This window comes from Centruroides sculpturatus, unplaced genomic scaffold (assembly GCF_000671375.1).
Source record: "Centruroides sculpturatus isolate CEXI.00-Female unplaced genomic scaffold, Cexi_2.0 scaffold1885, whole genome shotgun sequence".
NCBI classification, from domain to species: domain Eukaryota; kingdom Metazoa; phylum Arthropoda; class Arachnida; order Scorpiones; family Buthidae; genus Centruroides; species Centruroides sculpturatus.
Window position 1 is genome coordinate 61122 of NW_019386020.1, and position 25742 is coordinate 86863.

Sequence of the window (25742 nt, forward strand, 5' to 3'; positions counted from 1 at the left end):
GTTAAATCAAAATTACTGCTAATTATTTTTAAATAAGCTGAACAGATTTATATTAATAAAAGTAAGTTTTATTACAGTTAAATTTTGCAACATTGTATTTTATGAGATATAATATCAGTCATTTTTCATAAAAACTTTCCAAATATATTTGTGAACAGTTTTTTATTTCATATTCTAAAAATTGCAAAATTGTAATGAAGCATCCACTAGTGTAGTATTTTGTTTAAAAATTACATAAAAATTCATATAATCTTTGAAATGATTCAATTGTTTTAGTATCTAATCTCAATTTAGAATTACTATTATGTTTTCTAAATCCTTTGTATAAAAGGTAAGTGATTTATAAAAATAATAAGATGCTGAAATAATAATTGGATGCATTTATCATCTCTAAATCTATTCTATTATAATCAAAATAGAATAGATTAATTAATTATACTGATATTTCATTCAATCTACTTATTACTCCATTTTATCTAATAATGATTTTATAATCAAAGAAAATAAAATAATATTAATGAGCAATTATTCATTGTGGCATCATCACAATGCACTTTTGTAGTGTCTTGCCCTGTACTGTACATCATACTTTTCATGTTAACAAAGAAGTCATGCTGATCATGTATATAACTCCATCCAGAAGAAAAGATTTGAATTGAAATAACAGAACTACTAGCCCAAAATGGAAATTCACATATAGTTAATTGGGGCTTCCTGCCCCTAAGGTTTCCATATCTGGTCTCAGATTTTATCTATCTAACTCCATTCTCAAGATTAAGGAAAGACAGATGGATAACAGCGGGAATTTATGTCTAAAATCTTTTCNGAAATTCACATATAGTTAATTGGGGCTTCCTGCCCCAAAGGTTTCCATATCTGGTCTCAGATTTTATCTATCTAACTCCATTCTCAAGATTAAGGAAAGACAGATGGATAACAGCGGGAATTTATGTCTAAAATCTTTTCAAATTGCAGTCCAGAAAACTTTCATGTCTTCTAAATGGAAATATGCACATTTTTTATTTTAGTTTTTGAAAATTTATTAATAAATTTTAAAATGGAAAATTATAAAATTAAAAATGTATCTTACTTGGCAAAACCATAATTTGAAGAAAAGTCTACAGCTGTATAAGTTACAGTTACAATAAAAGAAATGAGTACAACAACAAAATCCACTGAATTAAACCATTCACTAAAAAATTCTTTTGGACTAAAAAAAACAAAAATATTAAAAAATTACATAATATAAAATATAATTAAATAATTCTTAAATAATTTTTAATGTTATGAAAAATAGTAAACAAACTAGTTATTTACCCCTTAGCAAATATTCTAAGGCAAACTTCTAAGACAAATACACAAACAAAACAAACAGCAACAAGTTCATATGCTAGCTGCTCATCTTCACTTTTATCAGTGATAAACAAATCAGCAATTAAAACACTGATATCAATTATGATCAATAATAGGCCAAACACCCTTTAAAAAATATTGTGTATTAGTAAATGATAAAAGTTTCAAACAAAAGTATGATTATTTACCTGAATATTAAATGTTCAACAACTCTTCTTAATTTATATTGTAATTCCCTACAAAAAAAAAGTTCAATTTTATAATTGCATGTAACTCTTATGTAATAGAGTCAAAAAAATAAACCAAACTTTTGGTATAGGTTTGATTTGGTATATGGTTTTATGTATTACACAATACATAGAAACTTATTCCTCTCACACCATATCACTTTCAAAATAAGTTTTTAGTGTAACTATCCATAATCAAAAAGTATCAGGAATGGTTCAATAAAACACAATATTTAAATTTATCCATCAAAATTCATTTTGTGCCTTTTCAAAGTAATCCTCTCCCACTGCAATGCACTTATGCCAATGTTTCTTCCAATCCCTGAAACATGCTTTAAAGTTGTTTTTGTTAAACCCCTTCAGGACTCTCAGCAAATTTTTGTTTTATGACATTAATCAACTCAAAATAGTGACAATAAAGTGAAAATTTAGTTGAGGAAACAAGAAAATGTCACGTGGTGCCATATCAGATGAATACAGAGCTTGTGGAACAATATTTGTCGAATTTTTGGCAGGGCTGTGGAGTCGCATAAAAATCTACCGACTCCAACTCCGACTTTTCCTTACCATCCGACTCCGTTTCATATACAGTGGGTGATCGGTTAACGAACATAATCCATTCCAAGACTTTGTTCGCTATCCGAATTGTTCGTTAACCGATTATCGATTTACCATAGGTTTCTATGGGAATTTGATTAATTCGTTCTGGAAACCCCCCAAAAAATAAAAATATATATACTTTCTTACTACGTTTATTCACATGTAATAATAAAAATACATATATACATGGGCTTGCATTTTTATTAGTCGTGTTTTTTCCGTTTGTGGGGGTTAAAGAATCTGTCCAATGTCGATTGCTTTTCTGTCTTCTTCATGATTTTTCAGAAGTAATTAATAGCATTGTAATTGTAGAGATCTATAGGCCTATTAACCTCAACCTGGTTTGGATGCCATTTTAAGACCGTTGTTCTGACATCCTCCCACTTCTTCAAAAGATCTTTAATAGCAGATATCGGCATAAATCCGTATTTTCAGAAGAAAACGTAAAAGAATTGTTTCTATAAAATATAAAAGGCTGGAATTACAAGGGAGAGTTTCAAAGTTCAGGGGAATACTATTCAATCAGTATATACTGGGTAGAACGTCGTTGTCGACGTCTCCCGCGCTCCGAAGAGTTTCGAATTGTTGCCTGAGACAAAGGAAGACAAATCGGTATTCGTTATTTACGCGCTTCTTCTTGTGTTTGTTCAGTGAAGTGTTCGTTGTCCGATCATAAAAATCTTTCGCGAAAGTGTTCGTTAACCGATCACCCACTGTACATAACAAGTTGGTAAGTAAAAGGGAGTCAGAGTCGGCGGAGTTTTTGACGACTCCGACTAAAACACCAAAACTCCACGACTCTGATGCCACAGCCCTGATTTTTAGCCAAAAATTCATGAAATACAAGAAAAATTCATCAGTTTTCTTGCCACAAATCAGGTGCATTTTCTATTAATTGCTTTGGCGCAAAAAAATAAAACACCCAAATAATATTCTTTGTTGACAGTTTGGCCAGTCAGAAGGAATTTGTGATGCACAACACCACGACAATCAAAGAAAATAATCAACATGACCTTGATTTTTGACTGACTTTGACCTGGTCTTTTTGGTCTTGAGTTTGGACCTTTTGAGTATCATTCACTTGATCTTTGTGCTGTTTTGGTGTCAAAAGCATAAGTCCATGTTTCATCACCTGTAATGATGTGTTTTAAAAATGATTCATCTTGAGAAAGCATTTCCTTGGCCACTTGAACATGTTTTTAGAAAAATATTCAACATTTTCAGAACCACTTGAGAAGCAGTGCACCGCAAGTCCAAATGATAGTTTAAAATTGCTCAATGAGATCTAAATGATACTGGAATATGTACACGTTCAATAATGTCCCTAATTGTTAAATGATGATCATTTAGATCAAATTTCTGACTTGAGCAATATGTTGTTCATCAGTTAAAGTAGACAGTCTACAAGAATGTGGTTCATCTTCAACACATTCTCTGCCATTCTTGAACATCTTATACCACTCAATAACTCTTTGTTTTTGATAGACTATCACAACCAAAGGCTTTTCCAGTAATTCTGTTGAGAAAACAAAATTTAATGAATGTTCTTTGCTCGACATTTTGAAAAATCGCCAGCGCAAAAATTCTTTACAGACAAAACAAGCATTTATTTGCAAATGAAAACAGACTATGACATACAAGATTGCTGCTAGATGTCAATGAAAGTTGTATCAAATGATGAAAAAAATGACAACAGCAACTTCTTGCAAATGCGCAGTTTAAATGAACCATTCCTGATACTTTTTGATCACAGTAGTATACTTCTGCCTGCATCTATACTTCTTGTCATAATATTGCTACAAGCCATATTTTTTGTGATATCATTAAGGATTCTTGTTGCTGAAATTTCCTCTATTACTGTTAATTAAAACCAGAAACTTTTCAACTTCTCTTTCATTTTAAGAAACAGATAAAAAGTCTCCAGAGGAAAGATCAAAAGATGCAAAGGTAGAAAAAGCATTATTATATCCTCCTTAGATATTCATTAATTAATGAGAAATGGCCAACAGAAGCAAATGTAAAAAATAATGACAAAACTCAAACATTACAAAAAAAAAAATAATTTTCCTTATTACTTTAACAAGTGGAGTGAGTATTTGCTGAAATATATAGCTGCAGATGGAGCTTAGTGGGTCTTTTGTAAAAACTTTAAGCTGATAGTGCAAGTAATGTTAAAAGTTTGGTTTACTTTTGACTTTACCATTTATAATATACAATAATTAAAACTTTAAATTATATATATATATACATATACACACACATTGAAACATTCCTACATTCAGCAAAAATTAGAATACAGCATACAGCAGTTTTAAAATGACAGTAATAAAATTTTTATACCTTGAAATTTTATATTTATAAAATTTTCTTTATTTAACCTTAATTTAAACAGACTAAAATACCAAAATATTTTAATTAAAAACTGAATTATTGTTATAGATCAGTGTTTTTCAGCCTGTGGGTCGCGACCCCCAGGGAGGTCACGGGTAAAAGAAGTGTTTGTAGGTCTTACACTATAATAAAAAAACTACAATCTCAGTGAGAAGGCTGTGCCTGTTTATTTTACAGTACAATTGGTTTTTTGATCGATATTTAGGTCTCAACAGAAAGAAACTTAAATACAGTAGAGCCTCGATTATCCGACTTAATTGGGGACTGGGGTTGGTCGGATAACCGAAAAGTATGAAAAAATCCATTATTAGTATAGTATATTATTATATCCTATGTAATTAGTATATCGCTATTAACCTACTTTGCATTGAATTTTCATCGATGTTAAGCCTAACAAAAATTTTTTAAAATAATAATCGTTGCTATTGTATCGTTAAAAATTAGAAAATTAAGCCTCGTTTAAATACTGGCTCCCTTTCATGGTCGATCCAGTGTTGCCAGCTAAAACACGTAAAAATAATATTAAAGTAGCCAAGACATAGCCAAATATTGTAGTGCCACATCACTAGCGGACATTTGAAATTTGCCGACTAGGACGGTCAGTTAATCGGAGGTCGGATAATCGAGGCTCTACTGTACGTAGTTTTTAAAATCACTGACATAGTTTTAATATGACCCTGGGGGGTCGCCAGATTTTTTTTAACTTGTAAAGGGGTTGCTTATTCAAGAAGGTTGAAAAACACTGTTATAGATATAACCATTATTATTTTGTAATATAAGAAAGTTTTAACAAACACAAAAATATTGATGACATCTAACAAGAATTTATAGCATTTAAAATTTAAAGAATGTTAGAATTTTAAAGGTAATCATATAATAAGAGGAAATATTTTATTTACATATTTCTAATTCTTTTGATTATTATTAAATAATAAATATTTTTTGAAATTAATAGCATTTACTTTTATTTAGTTTTAATATGTTTTTAATATATTTTATATCATTAAATTTTTTATTTGAAAATTCTTTATCACATCCCATAAAATTAAAAATATTAATAAATTGAAGTATCACAGTACTTCTTTCTATGAATTATTTAACCGTTTAACTGAAATTTCTAAAATCATTTTTTCTAAATTAACTTATCAGAAACAAATTTTGTTATGAATGTATAGTGATATAATGTCACTTTTCCCTTTTTAATTTTCTCAAGTATCATAATTAATAATAATCAGTAACTATTAAAAAATACTTAGTCTATAATAATTTGGAAGTGATATATATATATATATATATACAAGCTATTTTTATTAGATTATAAAAATCTGAGATAAAATCCTAGAAATTTATCTCAAATTTTTACTTTACATTTAAATTTTTGTTATTGTAATCGAAAGAGTTATTTGAAATAACTTCCAATTTTATTAAAAAAGTTATTTATAGCGTTATATCTGAAATGAAAACAAAAGATGCTGATTTAAAGATTTGCTTTTCATTTCAGATATAATGCTTTAAAAAGCATTACATTAGATAAATATTAAATGTACCCATATTGCTTACAGCATACACAAGGACTATTACATTTTTAGGTAATGTTAAACAATGTTTTGTGTGTGGCAGAATTAACTCCAAAGACAACAGTCATAGATTTTTCCTCAGGCTAGGCACAAATGCAGCAAAAATACATGCTTTTTTTCTCTGAAATACACTTACAACCACTGGAGTGTGGCTTCATGACTGATCCTATTTTTTCAAAATGTGCAATACCAATACATTATGCAATTGTACTTAAGTTTACAGTTTTAGGAAGATGCCTATCAAAACTTGTATTTAATAGCTGTCACACACTCAAGCTTTAAATACCAAAGAACACAGTAAATTTTGTGCTTTAGTTCTCTCCAATTTTGTTTGGTATGCTTCAATCCATATTTTAATTTGTTATTAGACATTCTAACTAGAATCTGTATCTTGAAAGCTGATCAGTTTCTAGTAATCCTTTTTTATGTAATAATTTACAACTATTTAAAAGCTTCTATTTAAAATCAGACTATCAGTTTTTTCCTATTTTAGTTCTTTACAATAAACACAGTTTAAAAAATAAAGTTGAGAAACAGTAATTTGCACTTAAACCTGAATCAATGGATTTCATTGACATAAAAAAATTAAACAGAAAAACTTAAATTAACTACACATACCAAAGTATATGGAGTGTATACAGAGGTGCAAATTATGAAAAGGAAAATATTCAAAAACCAGTAAAAGAAATAAAAACATTTACAAATGGACAAAAACATTTGTATAAGTAACAAATATCATCAGATATTCCGTAAAGAAAACAAAACAATATAGTAAAGTAACAAAATATATTTAATACAAAGATCTGAAGTAGTTCAAATATTCTGCTGTAGTGAATGGTTTAAAAACTTTTAAAGTTTACTTTGTTGTTCAATGGTCATTTTAAATTTTCAGTACAATGCAGTTTGGACAGTTCTGTATCAAATATTCTATTTGTTCCTTTCCACTTATTTTATAACTTAGTTACACCTACAGTAAATTGCTGATGGAAATAAAATAAAAGAAATAAAGGAAAAAACAATGTTTGAGATAATATCTAAACTGTACAGTATATGAAATGTACCATGTTTACAACTGATACTATAGAAATGTGGAGTATATGGAGGTGTGAGTTATACAAAGGTTTTATTTTAATTCTTTTTTTGTAGGGTATAGGTCAATGCTAGTTATATGTTGCTGCAAGTTTTCTGAGAAAAATTTTGGTAATTAAAATACTATAAATGGAATTATCATAGATTTTAATGTCAATATTGTTATTCTGAATAATTCAATTAACAACTAGTCATTCTTTGTAATACTGGTAGATTTTTAAAGCAATTTTTGATAAAATATTTTCATATTTAATCAGATCTGGTGCCTTTAAGTATGTTACAATCCTTCTTGCAATGAACTTTGTTCACCATTTAAACTTTCAGATATTAACATAAACTTAAAAACTTTTGTGTACATATTAAACCAAGTGCTATAAATAATTCATTCTGTAAATAAACAAGTTCATTCAAATTACTTAATACATTGGATTTCATTAGTTCAGAATACATATCTATACAGATTGTGAGGTCCCAAAAAATGGGTTGAAATTAAACATTTATTATTAGAAATTTATTAAAACGAAACTAGATAAAAAATTGTCCATTGTTAAAAATGATCAAAAAAACCAATCAAAGATCAGATTAGTTGTACTAATCATATGAAACCAAGACAAGAAAAAAAAATACTATTGATGTAAACAGAACGCAATAATTATAAATGATTAATAATTGTAAACGAACGTCCTCCAGTAGAGATGGATCTTTGACAAGGCACTCATATACAAAAAATTAGAACATAGAAATTTTGGAAAGGGGAAAGGTTAATAATGAAAAGGGACATCACGTCAGGTCGTTAAATTTCAAAACACCACAGACTAGACAACAGTGGGGAGAAAATATGAGTGCAAGTTCTAAAGTTCCATCAGCACTCTCTATCCAGAGTTAACGGCTGGTGTCAAGTAGATTCTTAGAAGCGGATCTTTCTCGTGACTTGAACAGGGATCGTCTTTTGCTTAAGGACAGTCGAGGGACCAATCAGGGAGTGGGAAAAAGGGACGCAGAGCCAATCAGAATAAACAAATCTGAAAATGGCGATTGATATAATCCCCGATCTTCAAGGACAGACTCACTTTCTGTAAACTGTGCAACTGTATACCTGAACTCGGTTAGTCAGAAACTCAAATAGTGAATTTCTGAATCACGCCGTGTGTCAATGCACAAAAGAACATTTTTCCTGTCTTTTCTGAGGGCCGTGTCGCCACCCAACTGTCTCCCCACCAGCCTTAAGAACTGATTAACACCACTTTGGCCACCATCGATCGACAAACCACAAAACAACATTGACACTCAGGACTTCTGAATAGCCGATTGTGTTTAAGAATATTTTTGTTTCATAGTGTAAGTTATTTTATGTTTAAAATAAACAGGTTTTTGTGAGATTCTTGTCATCTGTGTCTCCTTCAACACACCCACACGTGAATGACCCTAGATCATCCTGACACGGGATTAGCGATCCTCCCCTAAAAGTCGGCAAACTTACACTGGTGCTGAGAAGTGGGACTTTAAGTCCCCAATCTCCAACAGGTCAGCAAACTTACAAAATCTTGCTACTGCTTGACAACACACTGCAATGAAGTTCATTCAGAAAGAACTTTGAGGAAAATTTTCTGGAATTTCTGTTTATTTCTTAAGTCATACATGTTGCTTATAGAAGGCAAATTACCTTTAGCAGTTCATATTAATGTCTGAAAAATGGCAAGAGGTAAGGTAGTATTGGAACCAATCAGGAAAATTATTATCCAGAAGTATAAAGAAGGAATCTCTCAATGCAGTTTTGCATGGAATGTACAGTTATCTCAATCTACAGTCCAGGAAATCAAAATGTTTTTGAGAAAAGAGAAACACTTGTCCAGCAAAAACTTTAGGAAGAAAAACTACCACTCAGTTCTAGACAACTATGGTCCTTTCAGCACTATATTTCACAAAACAGGCAAGTTTCATAGATGATTTGACAAAGTAGACAAGGGAATACTTTAATATCCCATTATCTGAATGCACACAGTGTGGAGATATATTCAATGATGCAAATACAGATTGTATAAATCCAAAGGAAACCTCTTAAATGAATCATGCAAGTACAGACATTTAGCTTGGTCAGAACTAATCAGAAGTGGACAAACATTGGTTAGAAGAAAATACTAAAATCAGATGAATCAACATTTCATGTAAACAATGGAAATATAGACAAGAAAATTATTTGTATTAAAGATGAAGCTAATAATCCAGCACATTATTAAAGACAAGTCCAGAAGCGACAGTCTCTAATCTCCAACTCCTCCTGCACTCATGCATCCTTTGGGGATGCATGAGTGCAGGAGGAGTTGGAGATTTGCATTTCTATGATGCTGTGAACTCTGAAGCTTATATTCTAATTCTTCATCAACATCTACATGAATCAAAATGTAAACTTTTCCAAAGATGAGCCTGTATTTTCCAGCATGACAACATCTGTCTGCACAATGCTAGGAAAACCAAAGCCTGGCTGCAGTCTAATCATATAAATGCATTCCCCTGGACCTCTCCCTGATAGAAAATGTATGATATTTTTTAAAAGAAAGATGTTTTAACACTGTCCTCATGTGTTAGAACAATTACATATGTATCTAAGAAAAGAATGGGAAAAAATTCCCATGCAGTTGATGCATAAGTTTGTATCTTCCATGCCTCAACACTTTGTAACTCTTAAGTGAAAAGGTGATGCAATTCCACGGTGATTATTAGTCATGAAATGATTAAAATCTTGTCACAATTTCCAACTCTTATTATAAAATGCGGAAGAATAGTTTTTAAAATTAACATTAACAATTAAATATTAGTTTAATAGAAACTTTCATGTCGATAAAGCAGAATGTATGCAACAGCCAATATACAAGATGACGCCTGTCATGGTGGACTTTTCTTTCGTGTAGTCAGTGACAAGAGATTACACTCAGTCAGTTCTGTCCCCATTTTAGGGAAGATATGGTGACTTTAAAATTGCCATCCAGTCAGTATTAAGCCAGTTTGACTGGCAATCTATTTATATAAATATTAAAAACAAAATGTTCCATCACCACTGCACACAAATAACATAACTTTTAAAATTAATTTAATTTACAATTTGAAAATTTCAAAATAACTTTTAAATGGTTTTTAAAAGCATTGTTTTAATTTTTGATTGATTTGATTTGATTTTTACTTTTGCTTTCAGTGTAAAGATCAGAGTTTTAATTATTATTTTTAATAATTTCTATTTATTTAATTTTTGCTGGCATTTTTTGAATTCTTAATTANCTCATCTGATTCCTATTTAAGTCAATGTAGAATTCTCTTGGTAATTAGAAATTGAGTGTGCTGCCTCCTATTTATTTGAATCAAGAGCACCTGTTAGTAGATTGTCATCATCTTCCCATTTTAAAATTTAAAAAAATTTCAACTCAATGCACAATTAGGATGGTTTATAGTTGCCCTGTGGCACTTGTCCATCATGGCTTCTCTTGGGCAATACAGAAGCTTAAACTTGGAAACTCAAGTGTCCATTATTAAGAAGGTTGAGTCTGATGGAATAAAATCCATCGGGCTCAACCTGTAAAAAATGTTTTTTGTTCTGTAGCATCCAGAAATGGCCTCATTTTAATTTGAACTGTTAAGGCATACCTCTCAGTTCAAATTAATGAAAGTCTACTATATTGTTATTCATTATTATTTTTACTTTATTCCATGTAGAGCTAAAACATGATAAAATATCAGGAAAAAATATGCCAGTAGAGGAAACCAGTTAAAAATGATGACAAAGAAAAAAACAAGATGAAAAATTTCAGAATCATTCTATTAATTATAAGCCTAACACATTCTGTTTTTTTTTACATCAATGAACTTAATGAACTAATAATTTATCATCATTTTATTTTACAATATTTTCCTGTTGACTTTGAATTTTATATATTATTTAGAAATATTAATTTAAAAATAATTTTATATAATATTTTTCATGTTAGCATGTTTACTTATAATGATAAAACAACTCTCTCATTGTAATTATGGAAAGTTTTTGTTATGATTCACAGATAATGCTTTAATAATACATTAAATTTTCAAATGTGATATGTGCATTCTGAGTAAAAATACTTGTTCATGCTAAGTTTAAAGCCATTTCGAGTTTTAAAAATTGATTTTTCAAGATGAGTCAGTCTAGATGTTTGTGGCTCAAGTGAATGAATTCAAAAATTGGTTAACTCGTAACAATATTTGTTTGGCTCGTTGCATCATTTGGCAAATTTCATTTAGTATTAAATATGATGGAGTTAAATCATTTACAAGACATGCCCATTGCAAAGAGTATGAAAAAAGCATATCTTCTCATTTACTGTTCCCTTCCCTGATCATTGCATCAGTCAACAAAGCAGTTTCCAAAGATGGCAACTCTATATGACATGATGGCATAGTTCATTGAGTAAAAGGAAATTGGCTGTGATTTCTTGGGGAATAGCATTGCAATATTAACTTCATCTGAAATAAGATTACAAATTTATTTTGTAGTATACAATAAAAGCATGCATATCCACATATAAAATGGAGAATTTTCATGTTTCTTTCAAAAAATTGATTCTGGATTTTCCAATTGTTTTCCATTTTTAAAGCTTGATGTTTGTTAATTAATGTACTGTGCTTGTAATGTAAATCATTAATTTTTCTAAACTAAAATAAACATTAGAAAGTACTTTAAAAAATTGGAATTGGGAGAAATTTTGGTATCATCCCATCACTAGTGATTATAAAATCTTGACATATTGCAACATGTTAAGATCATAAATGAAATATTTAATAGGAACACATTTTCCTGAAATCTGAGCTCCTGATCTGTTTGTATGAACACTTGTCTTTATTATAAATTACTTTTTGTTACAAAAATAAACATCTGCATTGTACTAAGAATTATTTTAAGTTTTTATAGATGAACGAAATTCATTGGAGTTGTATATTAAATTACATTTAATATTACATTCCAATAATATTAAAAATTTTTTTATAAAAAAATTATAAATTATTACCCAATCACTTCTTTCTCCACAGTTTCATTCTCAGCTGGATCAGGTATTGTGACAGTAACTTTTCCATCCTGGTAATCGTCTACAAGTACTTCACGAAAATTTGATTCATTTCCATTAGCTATGGTAACTGCGTTTGGTTTTGAAGCCTTATTTTGAGAATTAATATCCAAATAAGCTGAATTTGATGTCCCCAGGGAGTCCTCACTGTCCATTTCTTCATTATTAAATTTTTGATAGTGTTTTTTACTTTCCATTTATCTAAAAAAATTTTAAGATTAGTATTAATAAAAATAACTTTTAATGTTATTTACATTACGGATTAATCAAAAATTAGTAGTATTAATGATTTTCAAGGAATAGTATTCAATGCAGAAGCATCATAATATATATTAACTTTATGTACTGTACAGTACAGTACTATAGATATATGTGCATGCATTTAGAAAATAAAATTGTGATTATATAAATATGCATAATTAAAATCAAAATATAGTATTTATAAATAATAATGTTATCCAGTAATAATTTATTTTGGTTTAAATTATGATTTAAATTATAGGAATTAATTTTAGTTTAAAATTTGTAAATTAAATAACTGGCATTCAGGAATTCTATTAAGATTATATAAGAAAATTAACTTGGTTGAAACTTGTTCAGGATCACATTCATTCATATTTTAAAATTTGAATAATATAATTAAGATGTTTTATGTAATGTATGAAATTCATACACTGAGACTCACCTACACCAATGACAATTGATTGATAATATTAAGCAGGGTAACTACAATTAGTAGAAATTCTGGTTTTATTGACTAACAGCAAAGAATTTTTAAAACAATTGAAAAATGTATAACTGGAAGATTCATTACTGTATTTACTTGAATGCAAGATGCACATTATAGTTAAATAAAATTTCTAATTATTTATGAATTTGTTAGAATTTCTTACAAATTAATGACTATTACAGTAGACTCTTGTTAACTCAAACTTATAATTATATAATTTACATTTATTCTTAATTAGAACTGGATGCTAGTNACATAATTAAAAAGAAAAGTTAAATAAAAAATAAATACAGTGATATATAGAAAAATGGTAAACAAAACTATAAAACTTCAAATAATGCCCTCCAAGGATGTAACATGACTCCAGAATCTTTAAAGTTAATTGCAGTCCCTTTCTTATTAGCCTTTCCATTCTAGACCCTAAAGATGATCATTATACATAGTTGAAAATATTTGTCCATTAATAAGCATTCTATTTTTATGGATTTATGGGTTTTTTTTAATATTAATTTTAATTAATACATCCAGGTTTTGGAATTTTTCAATCTAAGAAATAGTTTAACAAAATGCTCATTTACATTTAAACTAAATTCAAAATTCTTCACAAAGTGGATGTGTAAATGAATAAAATACTACAGAAAACCTTAATTTAAGACCAGTTAACATGTAATAGTTTTAGAGTTTATATTGTTACACCCTCAATCAAATTACAATTGTGCTTTTAAGGGATTGGTTATTAAATATCAAGGATCCTACACAACACTACCAAATTTTAGAACTAGCACACCTTTTATGTTAATCCTTGTTTTTCAATATACAATACCACCACATCTACAAAAATGGGGAATACCTATGGGTAGCTCCTTATCAGGATGTGCTCCCTATGGGATATATGTGAAATGATTATACACTTCTTAGAGTGTAAGGTAATTTACAAGAGATACATTGATGTTATTTTTATTCTTGGAAGTCAAAAACCTGACATTGATAATTTTTTATATTGCATGAATGGTAATCAATAATCAATAAAGAACTATCCTTTAAGCTAGAACAACTGAGAAAGATATGCACCCAATTTTTTAGACACATGTAATTTTTTTAAATGGCCACATTGAAACAAACATTTACTACAAGCCTGATTATTATCCATTATTTATCCCTATGAACTCAAGTAATTCTTACATGTACAAAATAGCTGTAATCAAAGCTCTTACAAAAAGGGCATTTACCCATTGTACTGATAAAATTAACTTAATAGAAGAGTTACAATATATTGAGACCATGGCAGCTGCATATGTATTAGTGATGTGCTGGATATCTGAGGGGGAAAAAAAGATCCATATCCATATCCATTACTTTTTAGCAGATCTTTAACGGATCTTTTATCTTAATGAATTTCATTACTTATATGAAATTTTGAAGATAGGTAGCAATAAAATACTAATAACTTCAATTAAAATCACTTTTTATTTCTTAAAATCACATATTTGACACATTCATATTGCAAAAATTTTATCATGCAAAATTCATTTACTATCTTAAAATATTTCCATATTACACTACTAAACTTTTTTGTCGACATTGTTTTTATTTTAATTTAACTCAACATTCTCCAAAAATACAAATGTAATCTATGCTATCCCGTGTCACACTAAACTATAAACAAAAACACGTGCAGTGCAAGTCAAAACATGTTACGTTACTAATGCAAAGCATCAACTATCCGTCCAAGGTCATGCGCACTGGCGGCGACTGAGTACGAAAGTTGAGATCCGTATCCGCAGATTTAGACACTAATGATCCGTATCCGCAGATTTAGACACTAATGATCCGTATCCACAGATATACATTTTTAACGATCCGGCACATAACTAATATGTATATTGTAAAGAATTAATCCAAAAACAGGTTTGAGTAAAGACAGTAACACACACAAATAACCTAAACCACATACTAATTGGTTAGACCATAAAATGCAGGTGTTATACAAAGAAATAGCAAGAAACACGATAATAAGATAGCATATAGATCAGGGGTGGCCAACACGAGGCCCGCGGGCCGCATGCGGCCCACAGAGCTAGGTCAAATGAACATAAACGTTAACTTTATTGTACATATCACCAAAAGAACATTACGTCATGAGTTTATTCGTATCATGTATTTTTAAATTATAGCTAAGAGAAATTTAAAATATCCTTCATTTTTGGAAAAATTCATAGATTTTTAGCTATTTCAAATATCTTGCTATTTGACACTCAAGGTTATTTAGTTTTTTGTCCGACGCTAGGTGTTGATAAAATTTAATATGAGACTTCAACTTCAGCTATATATGTTCTGTGGTCTTCGGCGTTTTCGGAAAGCTCATAATACTATCGGGCTCATAGTCATAACTACTTTCAGTCCAGTTTAACAAAGTTTCGTGTTATTCTGTAGTTTCGTTTTATTATCGCCAATGCATCTGGAGAGATTTTGCAATCGACATTAAAATACATATTTAACATATTTATAATTACAGTTCAAACTATTTTAACCAAGTAGCCTGTCTACTATATCGATTCTATAAGTAAGTAAACCCTGAAACGTTGGAAAAATTTCATTAAGTTGGTTTGGAAGAGTTCTATGAAACGTATTTGGACAAGGATAAATATCCTGCGTTTTACAAACATGCTCTGTCGAAGGTTTCGCTATTTGGAAACACTTGTGTGTGAACAGCTTTTTAGTCACATGAAGTACATCAAATCACAAGTGAGATCACGAATTACTGATGTTCATTTGGAAAACTGTTTGCGTGTAGAGACAACATAAGTGGAGATCAATTTTGATGCACTTAGTTCTGTAAAACAAAGTCAGATGTCTCACTTTTAAATATTTTTAAACTGTCTTATAAATATGTTTGATTCTCAGTTATGTTTTATTTTCTTCAAAAAAATAAATATACTGGTAGGCCTCCTACAACACGGTAGATACGTTCCTTGAAAATACCGTGTTGTGGAAAATCGCGTTATAGGAGACACCAACTTAATACAAAAACTGGAATTCAGTCCTAAAAAGAGAAAAACTTGCCGTTTGAATGGCGTTTTTTGAATTTTTCAAACCAGCCATTGCTAGCCATGAATTTAACACTGGTTTCATCAGCCGACAACTGTCCCATTTGTTTTAAATAATCAAATATTTTTAAGGCTTTGTGGTTTAACTGCACTTTTATTTAAAGGCAACCATTTCTTGTTCATATCTTCTACCCATAATATTAGCGCTTGTTCCATTTTTGTCTTTTTTTTTTCATTATAGGTGCTGTCAGACGAGCAACATTTTTCACAAGAATAGATGATCTGGATGTGACTGAATTCCTAATCTTTTCTTCCTATTGCTTAATCGACCGAATAGTTGACTCATTTAAATTAAAATGCCTACCGATATCAGCTATCCGTCTTGATTTTTAATTCGATCCAAAATTTCTATCTTTGATTGAAGAGATATATTAATAAATTTCCTTTCTAACGACGGTGCTTTCTTTTCATTAGACATTGTTATGGCTAAAATTTTTTAAAGCAGTTTTGTGGACAGTAAAAATTGCAAAAAATAACTTCCCTTCACTATGTTGTTAAAAATATACACCCAATAGAAGTTTATACTGTATTTTGGACCATTTTTGCGGTCCCCATCTATTGAAAGAGTATAAATTATCGAAAATTCAGTGATATATTTGAGTGTTTATGGTAACTGATGCACATCTGTCTGGAAACCGATCTTTCCCTGAAACTTTCATGGGAATAACACGTCAACGTGGACAAACAGCTGTTTTCAAGGACATTTAGCTCTGTACACCGAACTGTGGCGCGTATTAAGTGATCTGTTGAGATTTTTCTGTTATGTGAAAGATACTTCATTTCTAAATACCATAAACTGCGTTGTAAGAAAAATTCCGCATTTTTCCAACCGCGTTGGAGCGAAAACGCGTTGTAAAGGTACCGCGTTGTAGGAGGCCTATCTGTACCTATTTTTTGTGTCTTTTTACATTAAACCAGGCAAGTGTTTGACCATGATGTCACCTGCTGGAAAGTGACAATGTGGTTGAAGCTGTAGCAAGCTTTCTTGTTTACTTTAATTTAAAAAAAAAAATTAGGTGCGTGGCACGGCAGGAAATATTATTTATGAAATTTGGCCCACCTTCTGAAAAGGTTGGCCACCCCTGATATAGATGTACCTTGTACATATATAAATTGGTCCATAATTGCAAGGACCCCCATAAACACCGATAGAGCACCTGGAGAATATAGTATTCTAATACATGATAATAAGGTTTCAATGGGATTTAGTTTATACTGAATCAACCAAATGATTAGCCGAGCACAAGTACGAAACAAAAAATAAAATGATTTACTGCTTTGTTCAACTATTTCCATGAATGATGTAGAAGCAAACTTACACCAAGCCAGCATCATAAGACATACTCTCCATACAGATCAATAGATGGGCTGGAAATTTTCAGAGCTGATATGAAGGGGGATATATTAATTTCAAAGAATAACAAAACATCTCATATGCATGGCCACAATCCAAATCCAACACTTGAAAAATAAAAATCTTTAATACTGTATATCTATATTAATATATTATTTGTACAATTTTATGTCTATCTGGTTATTGTAGAATTTTGCATGAAATGTAAACCTTCATCAATTTAATTTCTGAATTTTTAAGTTCATAATTAATCATTGTTCATTTAGATATTCCAATATAGAACAGAAAACAAAAATGAACCTGAGCAGATTTTGGTGTAGATCAAAAATGTTTGTCTTGAATATATTTAATTAAAGTTCTTAATTGGTCTTGAATTAAGGCTGTATGTATTGTTTGATAAATTGTACTTCAGCTAAAATTTGAACAGGAAATAACTTAGAGATAACTTAAGCTGAAATATAATATAATTTGTTCTCTTTTTTTTGTCTGTATTCTTCAATTTTGAAATTTTAAAATTATACAGTAGAGCATTGATTATCTGAATACTGTACTGATCAACCAAAACATTGGTTAACCAAAAGCATTCCAGTTGGCAAATTCAAATTTCCGCTACGGCTGTGGCATTGCAGTGTTTTCCTTCCCTGCCAAACTAAACTAGGCCTACAGTTCAATGTATTATATTATTTAAGGTATTTGTAAGACATGTGACACAAATTATATACAGTACAGTTTTGTGTTTAATATATTTTTTGTAAATTATCAGTTATCCGAACAACCCCAGTCCCGAATTGTTTCAGATAATTGATGCCCTACTGCAATGGTTGGCAACCAGTGGTCCGTGGACCATTGATGATCCATGGAGAAATTTGGACATTGAACAACAGAAGGTTACATGAAGTATTATGAAAGAAATGCAAAATGCTTAGTTACTTTTTTTCACTCATTGGGGTTTCTATTTGAATCTAAAACCAAATATGAAGTGATTGTCATCAATAAATAATGAACAATAAACAATATTGTGAGTGCGATTGTAATCCTTCATGGAAAAGTGCTAAGAATCCATAAACTTTAATTAAAATGCCTCAATGTCATTGACTTACTATAATATAAATTTTCGTCTATAAGTACAAATTTTCTAATATCAGGACTTATTACAGTCGACCTCCCCTATAACATGGGTTCCTATAACGTAGCGAAAAAATTGCGGCAGTATTTGTATAAAGGGACTCGTAAAACGTCGTTGCCGACTCGTGTTGCGACAAGATTGGTCGAATCTGGACCAATAGTGGATGAGCAGCCGAACTACTTTCCGCCGTCCAGCGCCACACTACGGAAAGTTTAGGCGGGTAAATTGAGTTTACTATCATCTGTACAGTATTATATATAAATTAGGTACTGTACATATAATTATATATTAATTATATATATATTAGGTACTGTATATATAATTATATATTAACTTAATTTATTGTAACTTTATTATAATTATATATATACTTTCCGCCGTCCAGTGCCACGCTACGGAGAGTTTTAGGCAAGTAAGTTGAGTTTACTATCGTCTGTACAGTATGTAAATTAGGTACCGTAAGTCTAATACAGCACTAATTTTATACATTTCTTGTGAAAGAAACAGTTCTTATTCAACAGCCATAAAAATTATTTCTATTAATGATGTCTCCAAAGGTCAACGAATTTTTCACAGAAAAATAATTTATCAGAAAATGCGGCTGCCGTTTGGTGCGCTGCTCCGCGACGAAAACAAGCGTAAGCAACGGCGTAGTCGAACGGTGCACACTCGGTAAGTAATCCTACAATTTTTTGTTTATAGCATAGTTTATACGGATTATTCCCAAAAAATTATACGTGTTTTGGAAATGTTGAGTTGAATTAGTCTAGAATAGGTTAATTTTATAGAAGAAAACCTTTCAAACATCCTTAGTCCGTAAACTTCACATGTGTCAGGCTGTGATTGGCTCATGTATTTAAGGATTCCTACAACGTAAAATTCTTATAAAGTGGAATGTATCTAAGCATTATAGGGGGGTCTACTGTATACTGGCTTTATAGATAAATGCTACAGAGTTTCACAGAAAACAATTTTTTGTTTTATTTAATATACCTGGACACATACATAATATTGCATTTCAGACTCTTTTGTCCCTCCTCAGCAGGTATTTTTGTAGTACATTCTATATAAATTAAAACAATAAAATAATTTAAAATTACATTTTACATTTTCCGACAAACTTATTTATTTATCTGAATTAATAAAATTTTTACAAGTCAAATTGAACAGGAAGAGATGCTTAAGTTTACAGTATTATTGTTGTTATTGGTTAAAATTGAATGTCCAGTGGAGTTAAAAACGAAAGAAAAAAGTTTGAAAATTAATGTACTACAAAAATACCTGCTGAGGAGGGATGAAAGAGTCCAAAACGCAATATTATGTATGTGTCCAGGTATATTAAATAAAACAAAAAATTGTTTTCTGTGAAACTCTGTAGCATTATCTGTAAAGCTAGTATAATAAGTCCTGATATTAGAAAATACGTACTTGTAGACGAAAATTTATATTATAATCCATGAACTTGTTTCAAACAAGCAGCAACAAACTTTAGGGTTGCATTAATTTGTTATAATTAAACACGCGAGTTTCATATTAAAGTAAAATTGAACTTTTATGATCATTATTCTATAGATTTTGTATTGTTTAAAAAGATTCATGATAGTGGTCTGCGGGATTCAAAATTGTGAGTTTAGTGGTCTGTGAGGTCAGAAAGGTTGCCGACCACTGCCCTACTGTATTAATTATTGTCAACTAAAATTATTTTTTGTTATAAAATTAAACTTAAAAGCATTTAAAAATAATTATTTAAAAAACATTCTAAAATCCAAATTTTACATGTTATAGAAACATAACCAAACAATTGCCTTAAATAATCTGACTAATCTGATTAATAACTCTGCTAATTTAATGCTTAATGCTAAGTAATTTGCTACTAGTGGTAGACATTATGCACCATCTCTCAACTAAATAATTATAATTTTAATAATTTAATAAATAATTTAGAATCATCTATACACATATTGGGCTTCACAATGTTTGATATACAATACAGTATTTACAATTTAAATGTAATTTAAATTACAATGTCATCTCAGCTTTTTGTTGATCTTGATCAGAAATATCAGCAACATTTTCAACATATTATGATCATATTGTTATCTTGTGATCCAGTTATCTTAACTGTATCCTGTTTTTAATAAAAAATTTTATAATAATAATAATAATTTAAAGCAAAAAAAAAAAAAATACAGGTATCCCTCATAAAACATGGTAGTTACATTCCAAAAAAGTGTCGTGTTATAAATTTGTTTTGTATAGCAAATTTGTGCTATACAAAACAAAGGACTTATGTAAAACATAAGGTTATATTCCAGAAGTTAGCAAAAGTATACCATTTTTTTTTTTTCATTATTAAGAGAAATATGTTTATTAAAGCAATCAATAATTAATTAACAATCACAATGTACTGAATTACACATTAATATTAATTTTAGTTAAATGATTGCATTTTCTTTTTACAAAGTATTATTGTCATCTCAGCTTTTTTGTTTATCTTGATCAGAAATATCAGAAACATTTTCAAATTTTATCATAAAAAATTTTTATGGATGGTGAAATAAAAATATTTTATTAATTGAAAATTTGTTCTAGAAGGTTGCATTTATTTAGTCAAGTACCAAGTGACCTTTTTCCAGAATTTGTGTTCAAATACCGAGATACTGCTGTATTTCGTTTGTCATTTTTATGAATGAAGTAATCATTCTTAGATAATACTTACAGTTAAAAGAGTTTTAATAACACTTACCTAAAGATGTTTAATCTTCATATTCAATAAAGTTTATTTACTCTATAAAAAGAAAACACAATGACAGTCTAAAGAGTCATTGTCTGAAAGCCAAAGTCTGAAAGCAATGACAACAACATGTGGTTGATATGACAAGAAAGAAAGAAAAAATTGCACTAACTTTCCTATCAGTTTTCATTAAAGTAAACCTGAGGAGAAGCACAAAATTTGAAAATTTCAATATTCTAAAATTTATGGACAAATTTGAGACAACACGTATGCTAACTTGAATAAAAAAAGTATCAAATAACAAAGTTTACACTTGAAAATTATGAAATTTTATATAGAAGATTTTCAAAACAGTTTTTGAGAGAAACCGAAATTTGTGTTGTACAGGGGACAATTTTCAAACAGTGTTAAAGCAAAATTGTGTTGCATGAGGGATAACTGTATGTTCATTTTTTTATACTGTCTACAGTAATGTTTTGATCTTTCCTTTTTTCTCTTCACATTCAAATAAGTATCAATATATAGTGGTATAAGGAAAGGGCTACAGAGCTTAAACCATCCCTATTGACAAAAAAAAAATTTATTTGTTTGAACTTAAAAACATTACTGTATTGTTAAAAACATGTATGATAGAAAATATGGTCTATTGGATCCACCACCATTCACATACTGTTGATTTCTTAAATAGAAGTCACTAAATAAAAGCAAACAGTCTATACGAAATTTGTTTATTATTTAAAATTATAAGCATTAATCTAAATCATCCTTTCTCAAAGTGGATGATAACACCCCCTTGAAATATAATAACTGCAGCTAAATATAATAAATATTTATAAAGTTTTTAAGTATTAAAAGATAATTTAAAAGAAGCTACTAAAATATTCAGGAAGTGCAAAATTTAAGTTTCCTTATTACATCTAGCTGTTATGTGATGTAATACTTATAATAGTAATATATTAAAACTGAAAAACTGTACAGTTATTTATTTTTATGATTAAATAAATAAAAAATTTATATTAAACAAATTTAAAAAAACAAGTGAAAATTAAACGATATATAAACTTAAATTTATTAAATAAAGAAAAAAGATTTGAGTTAAAGTTGCAAGAGGATTTAATATATCAGCTTAATACAATACTTATATAATCATATATAATAAAAAAAATTTCAGCTAAAATTCTGTGTGACCAATTAAAACTTAAAATTCAGTTTTAATCAAATGAAATCACTTCTTTTCTTTACATTTCTCAATTAAAAAGCTCAGACTTCTTTGACAATATTATTTTCAATGAAAAATATTTTTTTCATTAAAAACAATTTAAATCCAAATCATCCATGTTATTATTCACTTATTTATATTATATCTATAACAAAAAGTTTCCTATAATAATAGTAATAATAATAATAATCTAAAATAAAAGGATGAAAAAATAGTATATTAATGTACATTTTCTACACTATTCAAAAGAAATGTTTCTAATTCATTCAATATTCAAATAATTATCATATATGCAAATAATTCTATTTGATTGCTAAACAAAGTTTTCTTTTAACAGCTTTTGAATTACAGTATTAATAACAAAAAGCTATCAACACTTCATATCCAAAACATTAAATGTAAGATAACATAGTTTGATCTGATGAGTTAGTTTTATGTGCACATATGGAAGTTTAAATCAACAATTATTATTTATATAACACTTAAATTTAATTCAGTAAATATTTTCATACTAATCACAAAAATTTAAATATTTAAAAAAATTTTATCTAATTATGCCTGTAACAGGAAATTACAAAGTTAAACACAGAAAGTAAATAAATTTACAACAGGAACAAAAATACAATGTAACTACAATAAATTTTTTTAATCTTAATGTAAGAAATATAGAAAATTTATTTATTATACCATTAGAAACAGACACCCTAAATAATATTATTATTATTAAGTTGTCATAATTTTCATATTAAGTATTACTTTTTGGACAAATTTAAAAATCAAAAGTGTACAAATAAAAAATGAATTTAATTTCTTTACTCAGTTTAAAATCATAAAAAGATTATTTCCTCTCTTTAAATAAAGATATCACTTTAATTTACTTCTGTTACATAATTATATTAAAAGAAATATTCTGGTTNTTTGACTAAATTTGATTTCTTCATATTTAATCAATGTCTGTAAAATTAAAGCCATTTAATTCTTACTAGTAATTGAAATATTTTATCATAAATAATAAAAAGTATAATAAAGCATATATATCACAAATAATGTTTATTAAAATATTAATATTTTAAACACTAATGGATATATATGTTAGATTGTTTTAAAAGTTACTTTATAATACTGAAAAATTACATCAGTTAGATTAATTTAAAAACATAGTAAAATACTAAATCAAAACAAAAATATTTCAATTCAACTTATTGAAATGAAATTAAACAATGTTTTGTAATTTTAGCTGCTTATGATGAAATTTTTGAATTACAAATGACATCTAATAATTAAATAAACAGAACAATAATTTGTATATTACATATATTCTTCTGATACTTATAGCCACATTTGATACGTATTTGTAGATTCACTATTTTTGACTAAATATATAATCATAAATTATTAAAACTGTTATAATTTGTAAAACTAATTTAAAAAATCTTTTAGAGTTACGAGCTAGACTAATTATTCACAAATATTCAATCTTTTCCTCTTTTGCAATTTTCCAACTTATCTTTGAATACTAATAATTGTTTATCAGCTCAACATTTCCATTAAGAATTAAAGGAAGTTACCAATTTTTTATCTTTGTAATACAAACCAGTTATCAGTCAAATACTATGGCAAAAAGAATTATAGCAAAAAGAATTCACCTACATTTCATAAAATATCAATTAAATCATACATAGGATCCATAAACTATATGTTCAACAAATTAATCCATTTTACTTAAAAATGAATACAAATCAATTAAAGATAATTACAACCTGCACAAATCCATTAAAATTGATGGAAGTTATGATTAAACCAAGTAAAATTGAGGCTGTTGTAAATAATTTGTCGTCGTCATTATTCTAATAATTGACAAGAAAAACTTTTTTCAAACCTAAAAATTTTCTATCAAATTTCTTAGAAAGTAAAGTTTCAATTTCGTTCAACTATCGTAAAAACATAAATATACTTATTATAAATATTGACAAATGGTAAGTTGGTTAGATATTTACCTGATGTTCGTAAATTCGATAAGTTTATCAGGATTTAATTAAATATTTTTAAAGGAGTACAGTATACATTCCAAGGATCAGAGACCTTGATTTACTCCCATTAACTGGAAAATCCAATCCGCCTCCTAATAAACTGCCATCTGCTGGGCATTTACTGGATTTTAAAAATTCACTTGAAATATTAAAAATCTTCAGAGTAATCAAAATTCAAACGAGCAATTCGTTTCTAATTTTAATTAAAATTATTTATATATTTTTTTAAAAATAAGTAAAAAATATTTTAAANCAAAACGGATACTAGCGACCGCCATTTTACTTTAAGTCAAAACATTCAAGTCTGTATCACGTGTTAAGCAGGATCGTCACTTTAGAATCTAATTTTCTCATTTATATCTAGACTGTTTTGTCTGTCTCTAGATTTGAGATTTAAGCAATTAAATAAATAATATAAATCTAGATTGTTTCATCTCGAATTTAGCTATTTTCTAGATCTTATGTAATTATAAAGAAAATAAGATCAGAGTTTAACTGGTAAGTGTAGTACAGTACTATTAATATTTTTATAACTGTAATATTTTTATAACTTACGTACGAGCCAAGTCTTGGAGGACTTTACCATAGCCAACTACAACAACAGGTCTAACCACGAACGCCACCATTTTGTAAGATGGCCGACAATAATGACCTATGATTCATACTTAAGTAAACAGTATTTACATGTATCATTAAACGTTCCAGCTATTTTATACACATAATTTAGTTTAATTCATTTAATTCTAACAAAAATATAATTAAAATAAACTAATTCTTAATCATTAAACATTAATTATTCCTATTATCGTTAATAAGTCATAAATAGATAACATAACAATCTTGAACAAGCACACTGCAAATAACGATTGGAATTCAGACACTCGTTAATTTCTCTTAGAAAAACAAAGCAGCTATAATAAATGATTTTGTAATAATAATAATAATAATAAAATAACACAATAAGAGCTAAAACAAAAAATATTTAGTATTATTTTATTTTTATAAATCTTTATTTATATTTAGAGCACTAGGCCCAAAAATAAAAGATTAGTTACACTATAAATTTTAATTATTACAATTAAACCATATTATATATAACTTACATACATAAAAATATA

The 25742-nt window shown here is 28.6% G+C and overlaps 1 protein-coding gene across 1 annotated transcript; it reads right to left on the bottom strand.

The window, feature by feature from the left end:
* Nucleotides 1-1086: 1086 nt before the first annotated feature.
* Nucleotides 1087-25261, bottom strand: LOC111613160 (phosphatidylinositol 3,4,5-trisphosphate 3-phosphatase TPTE2-like). Its single transcript, XM_023354482.1, has 5 exons — nucleotides 25180-25261; nucleotides 12268-12525; nucleotides 1542-1589; nucleotides 1318-1479; nucleotides 1087-1210 (listed from the first exon to the last, which is right to left on the bottom strand). The coding sequence occupies exons 2-5, from the start codon at nucleotides 12519-12521 to the stop codon at nucleotides 1087-1089; spliced, it is 588 nt and encodes a 195-aa protein (XP_023210250.1). The 5' UTR covers nucleotides 12522-12525; nucleotides 25180-25261.
* Nucleotides 25262-25742: the final 481 nt, after the last annotated feature.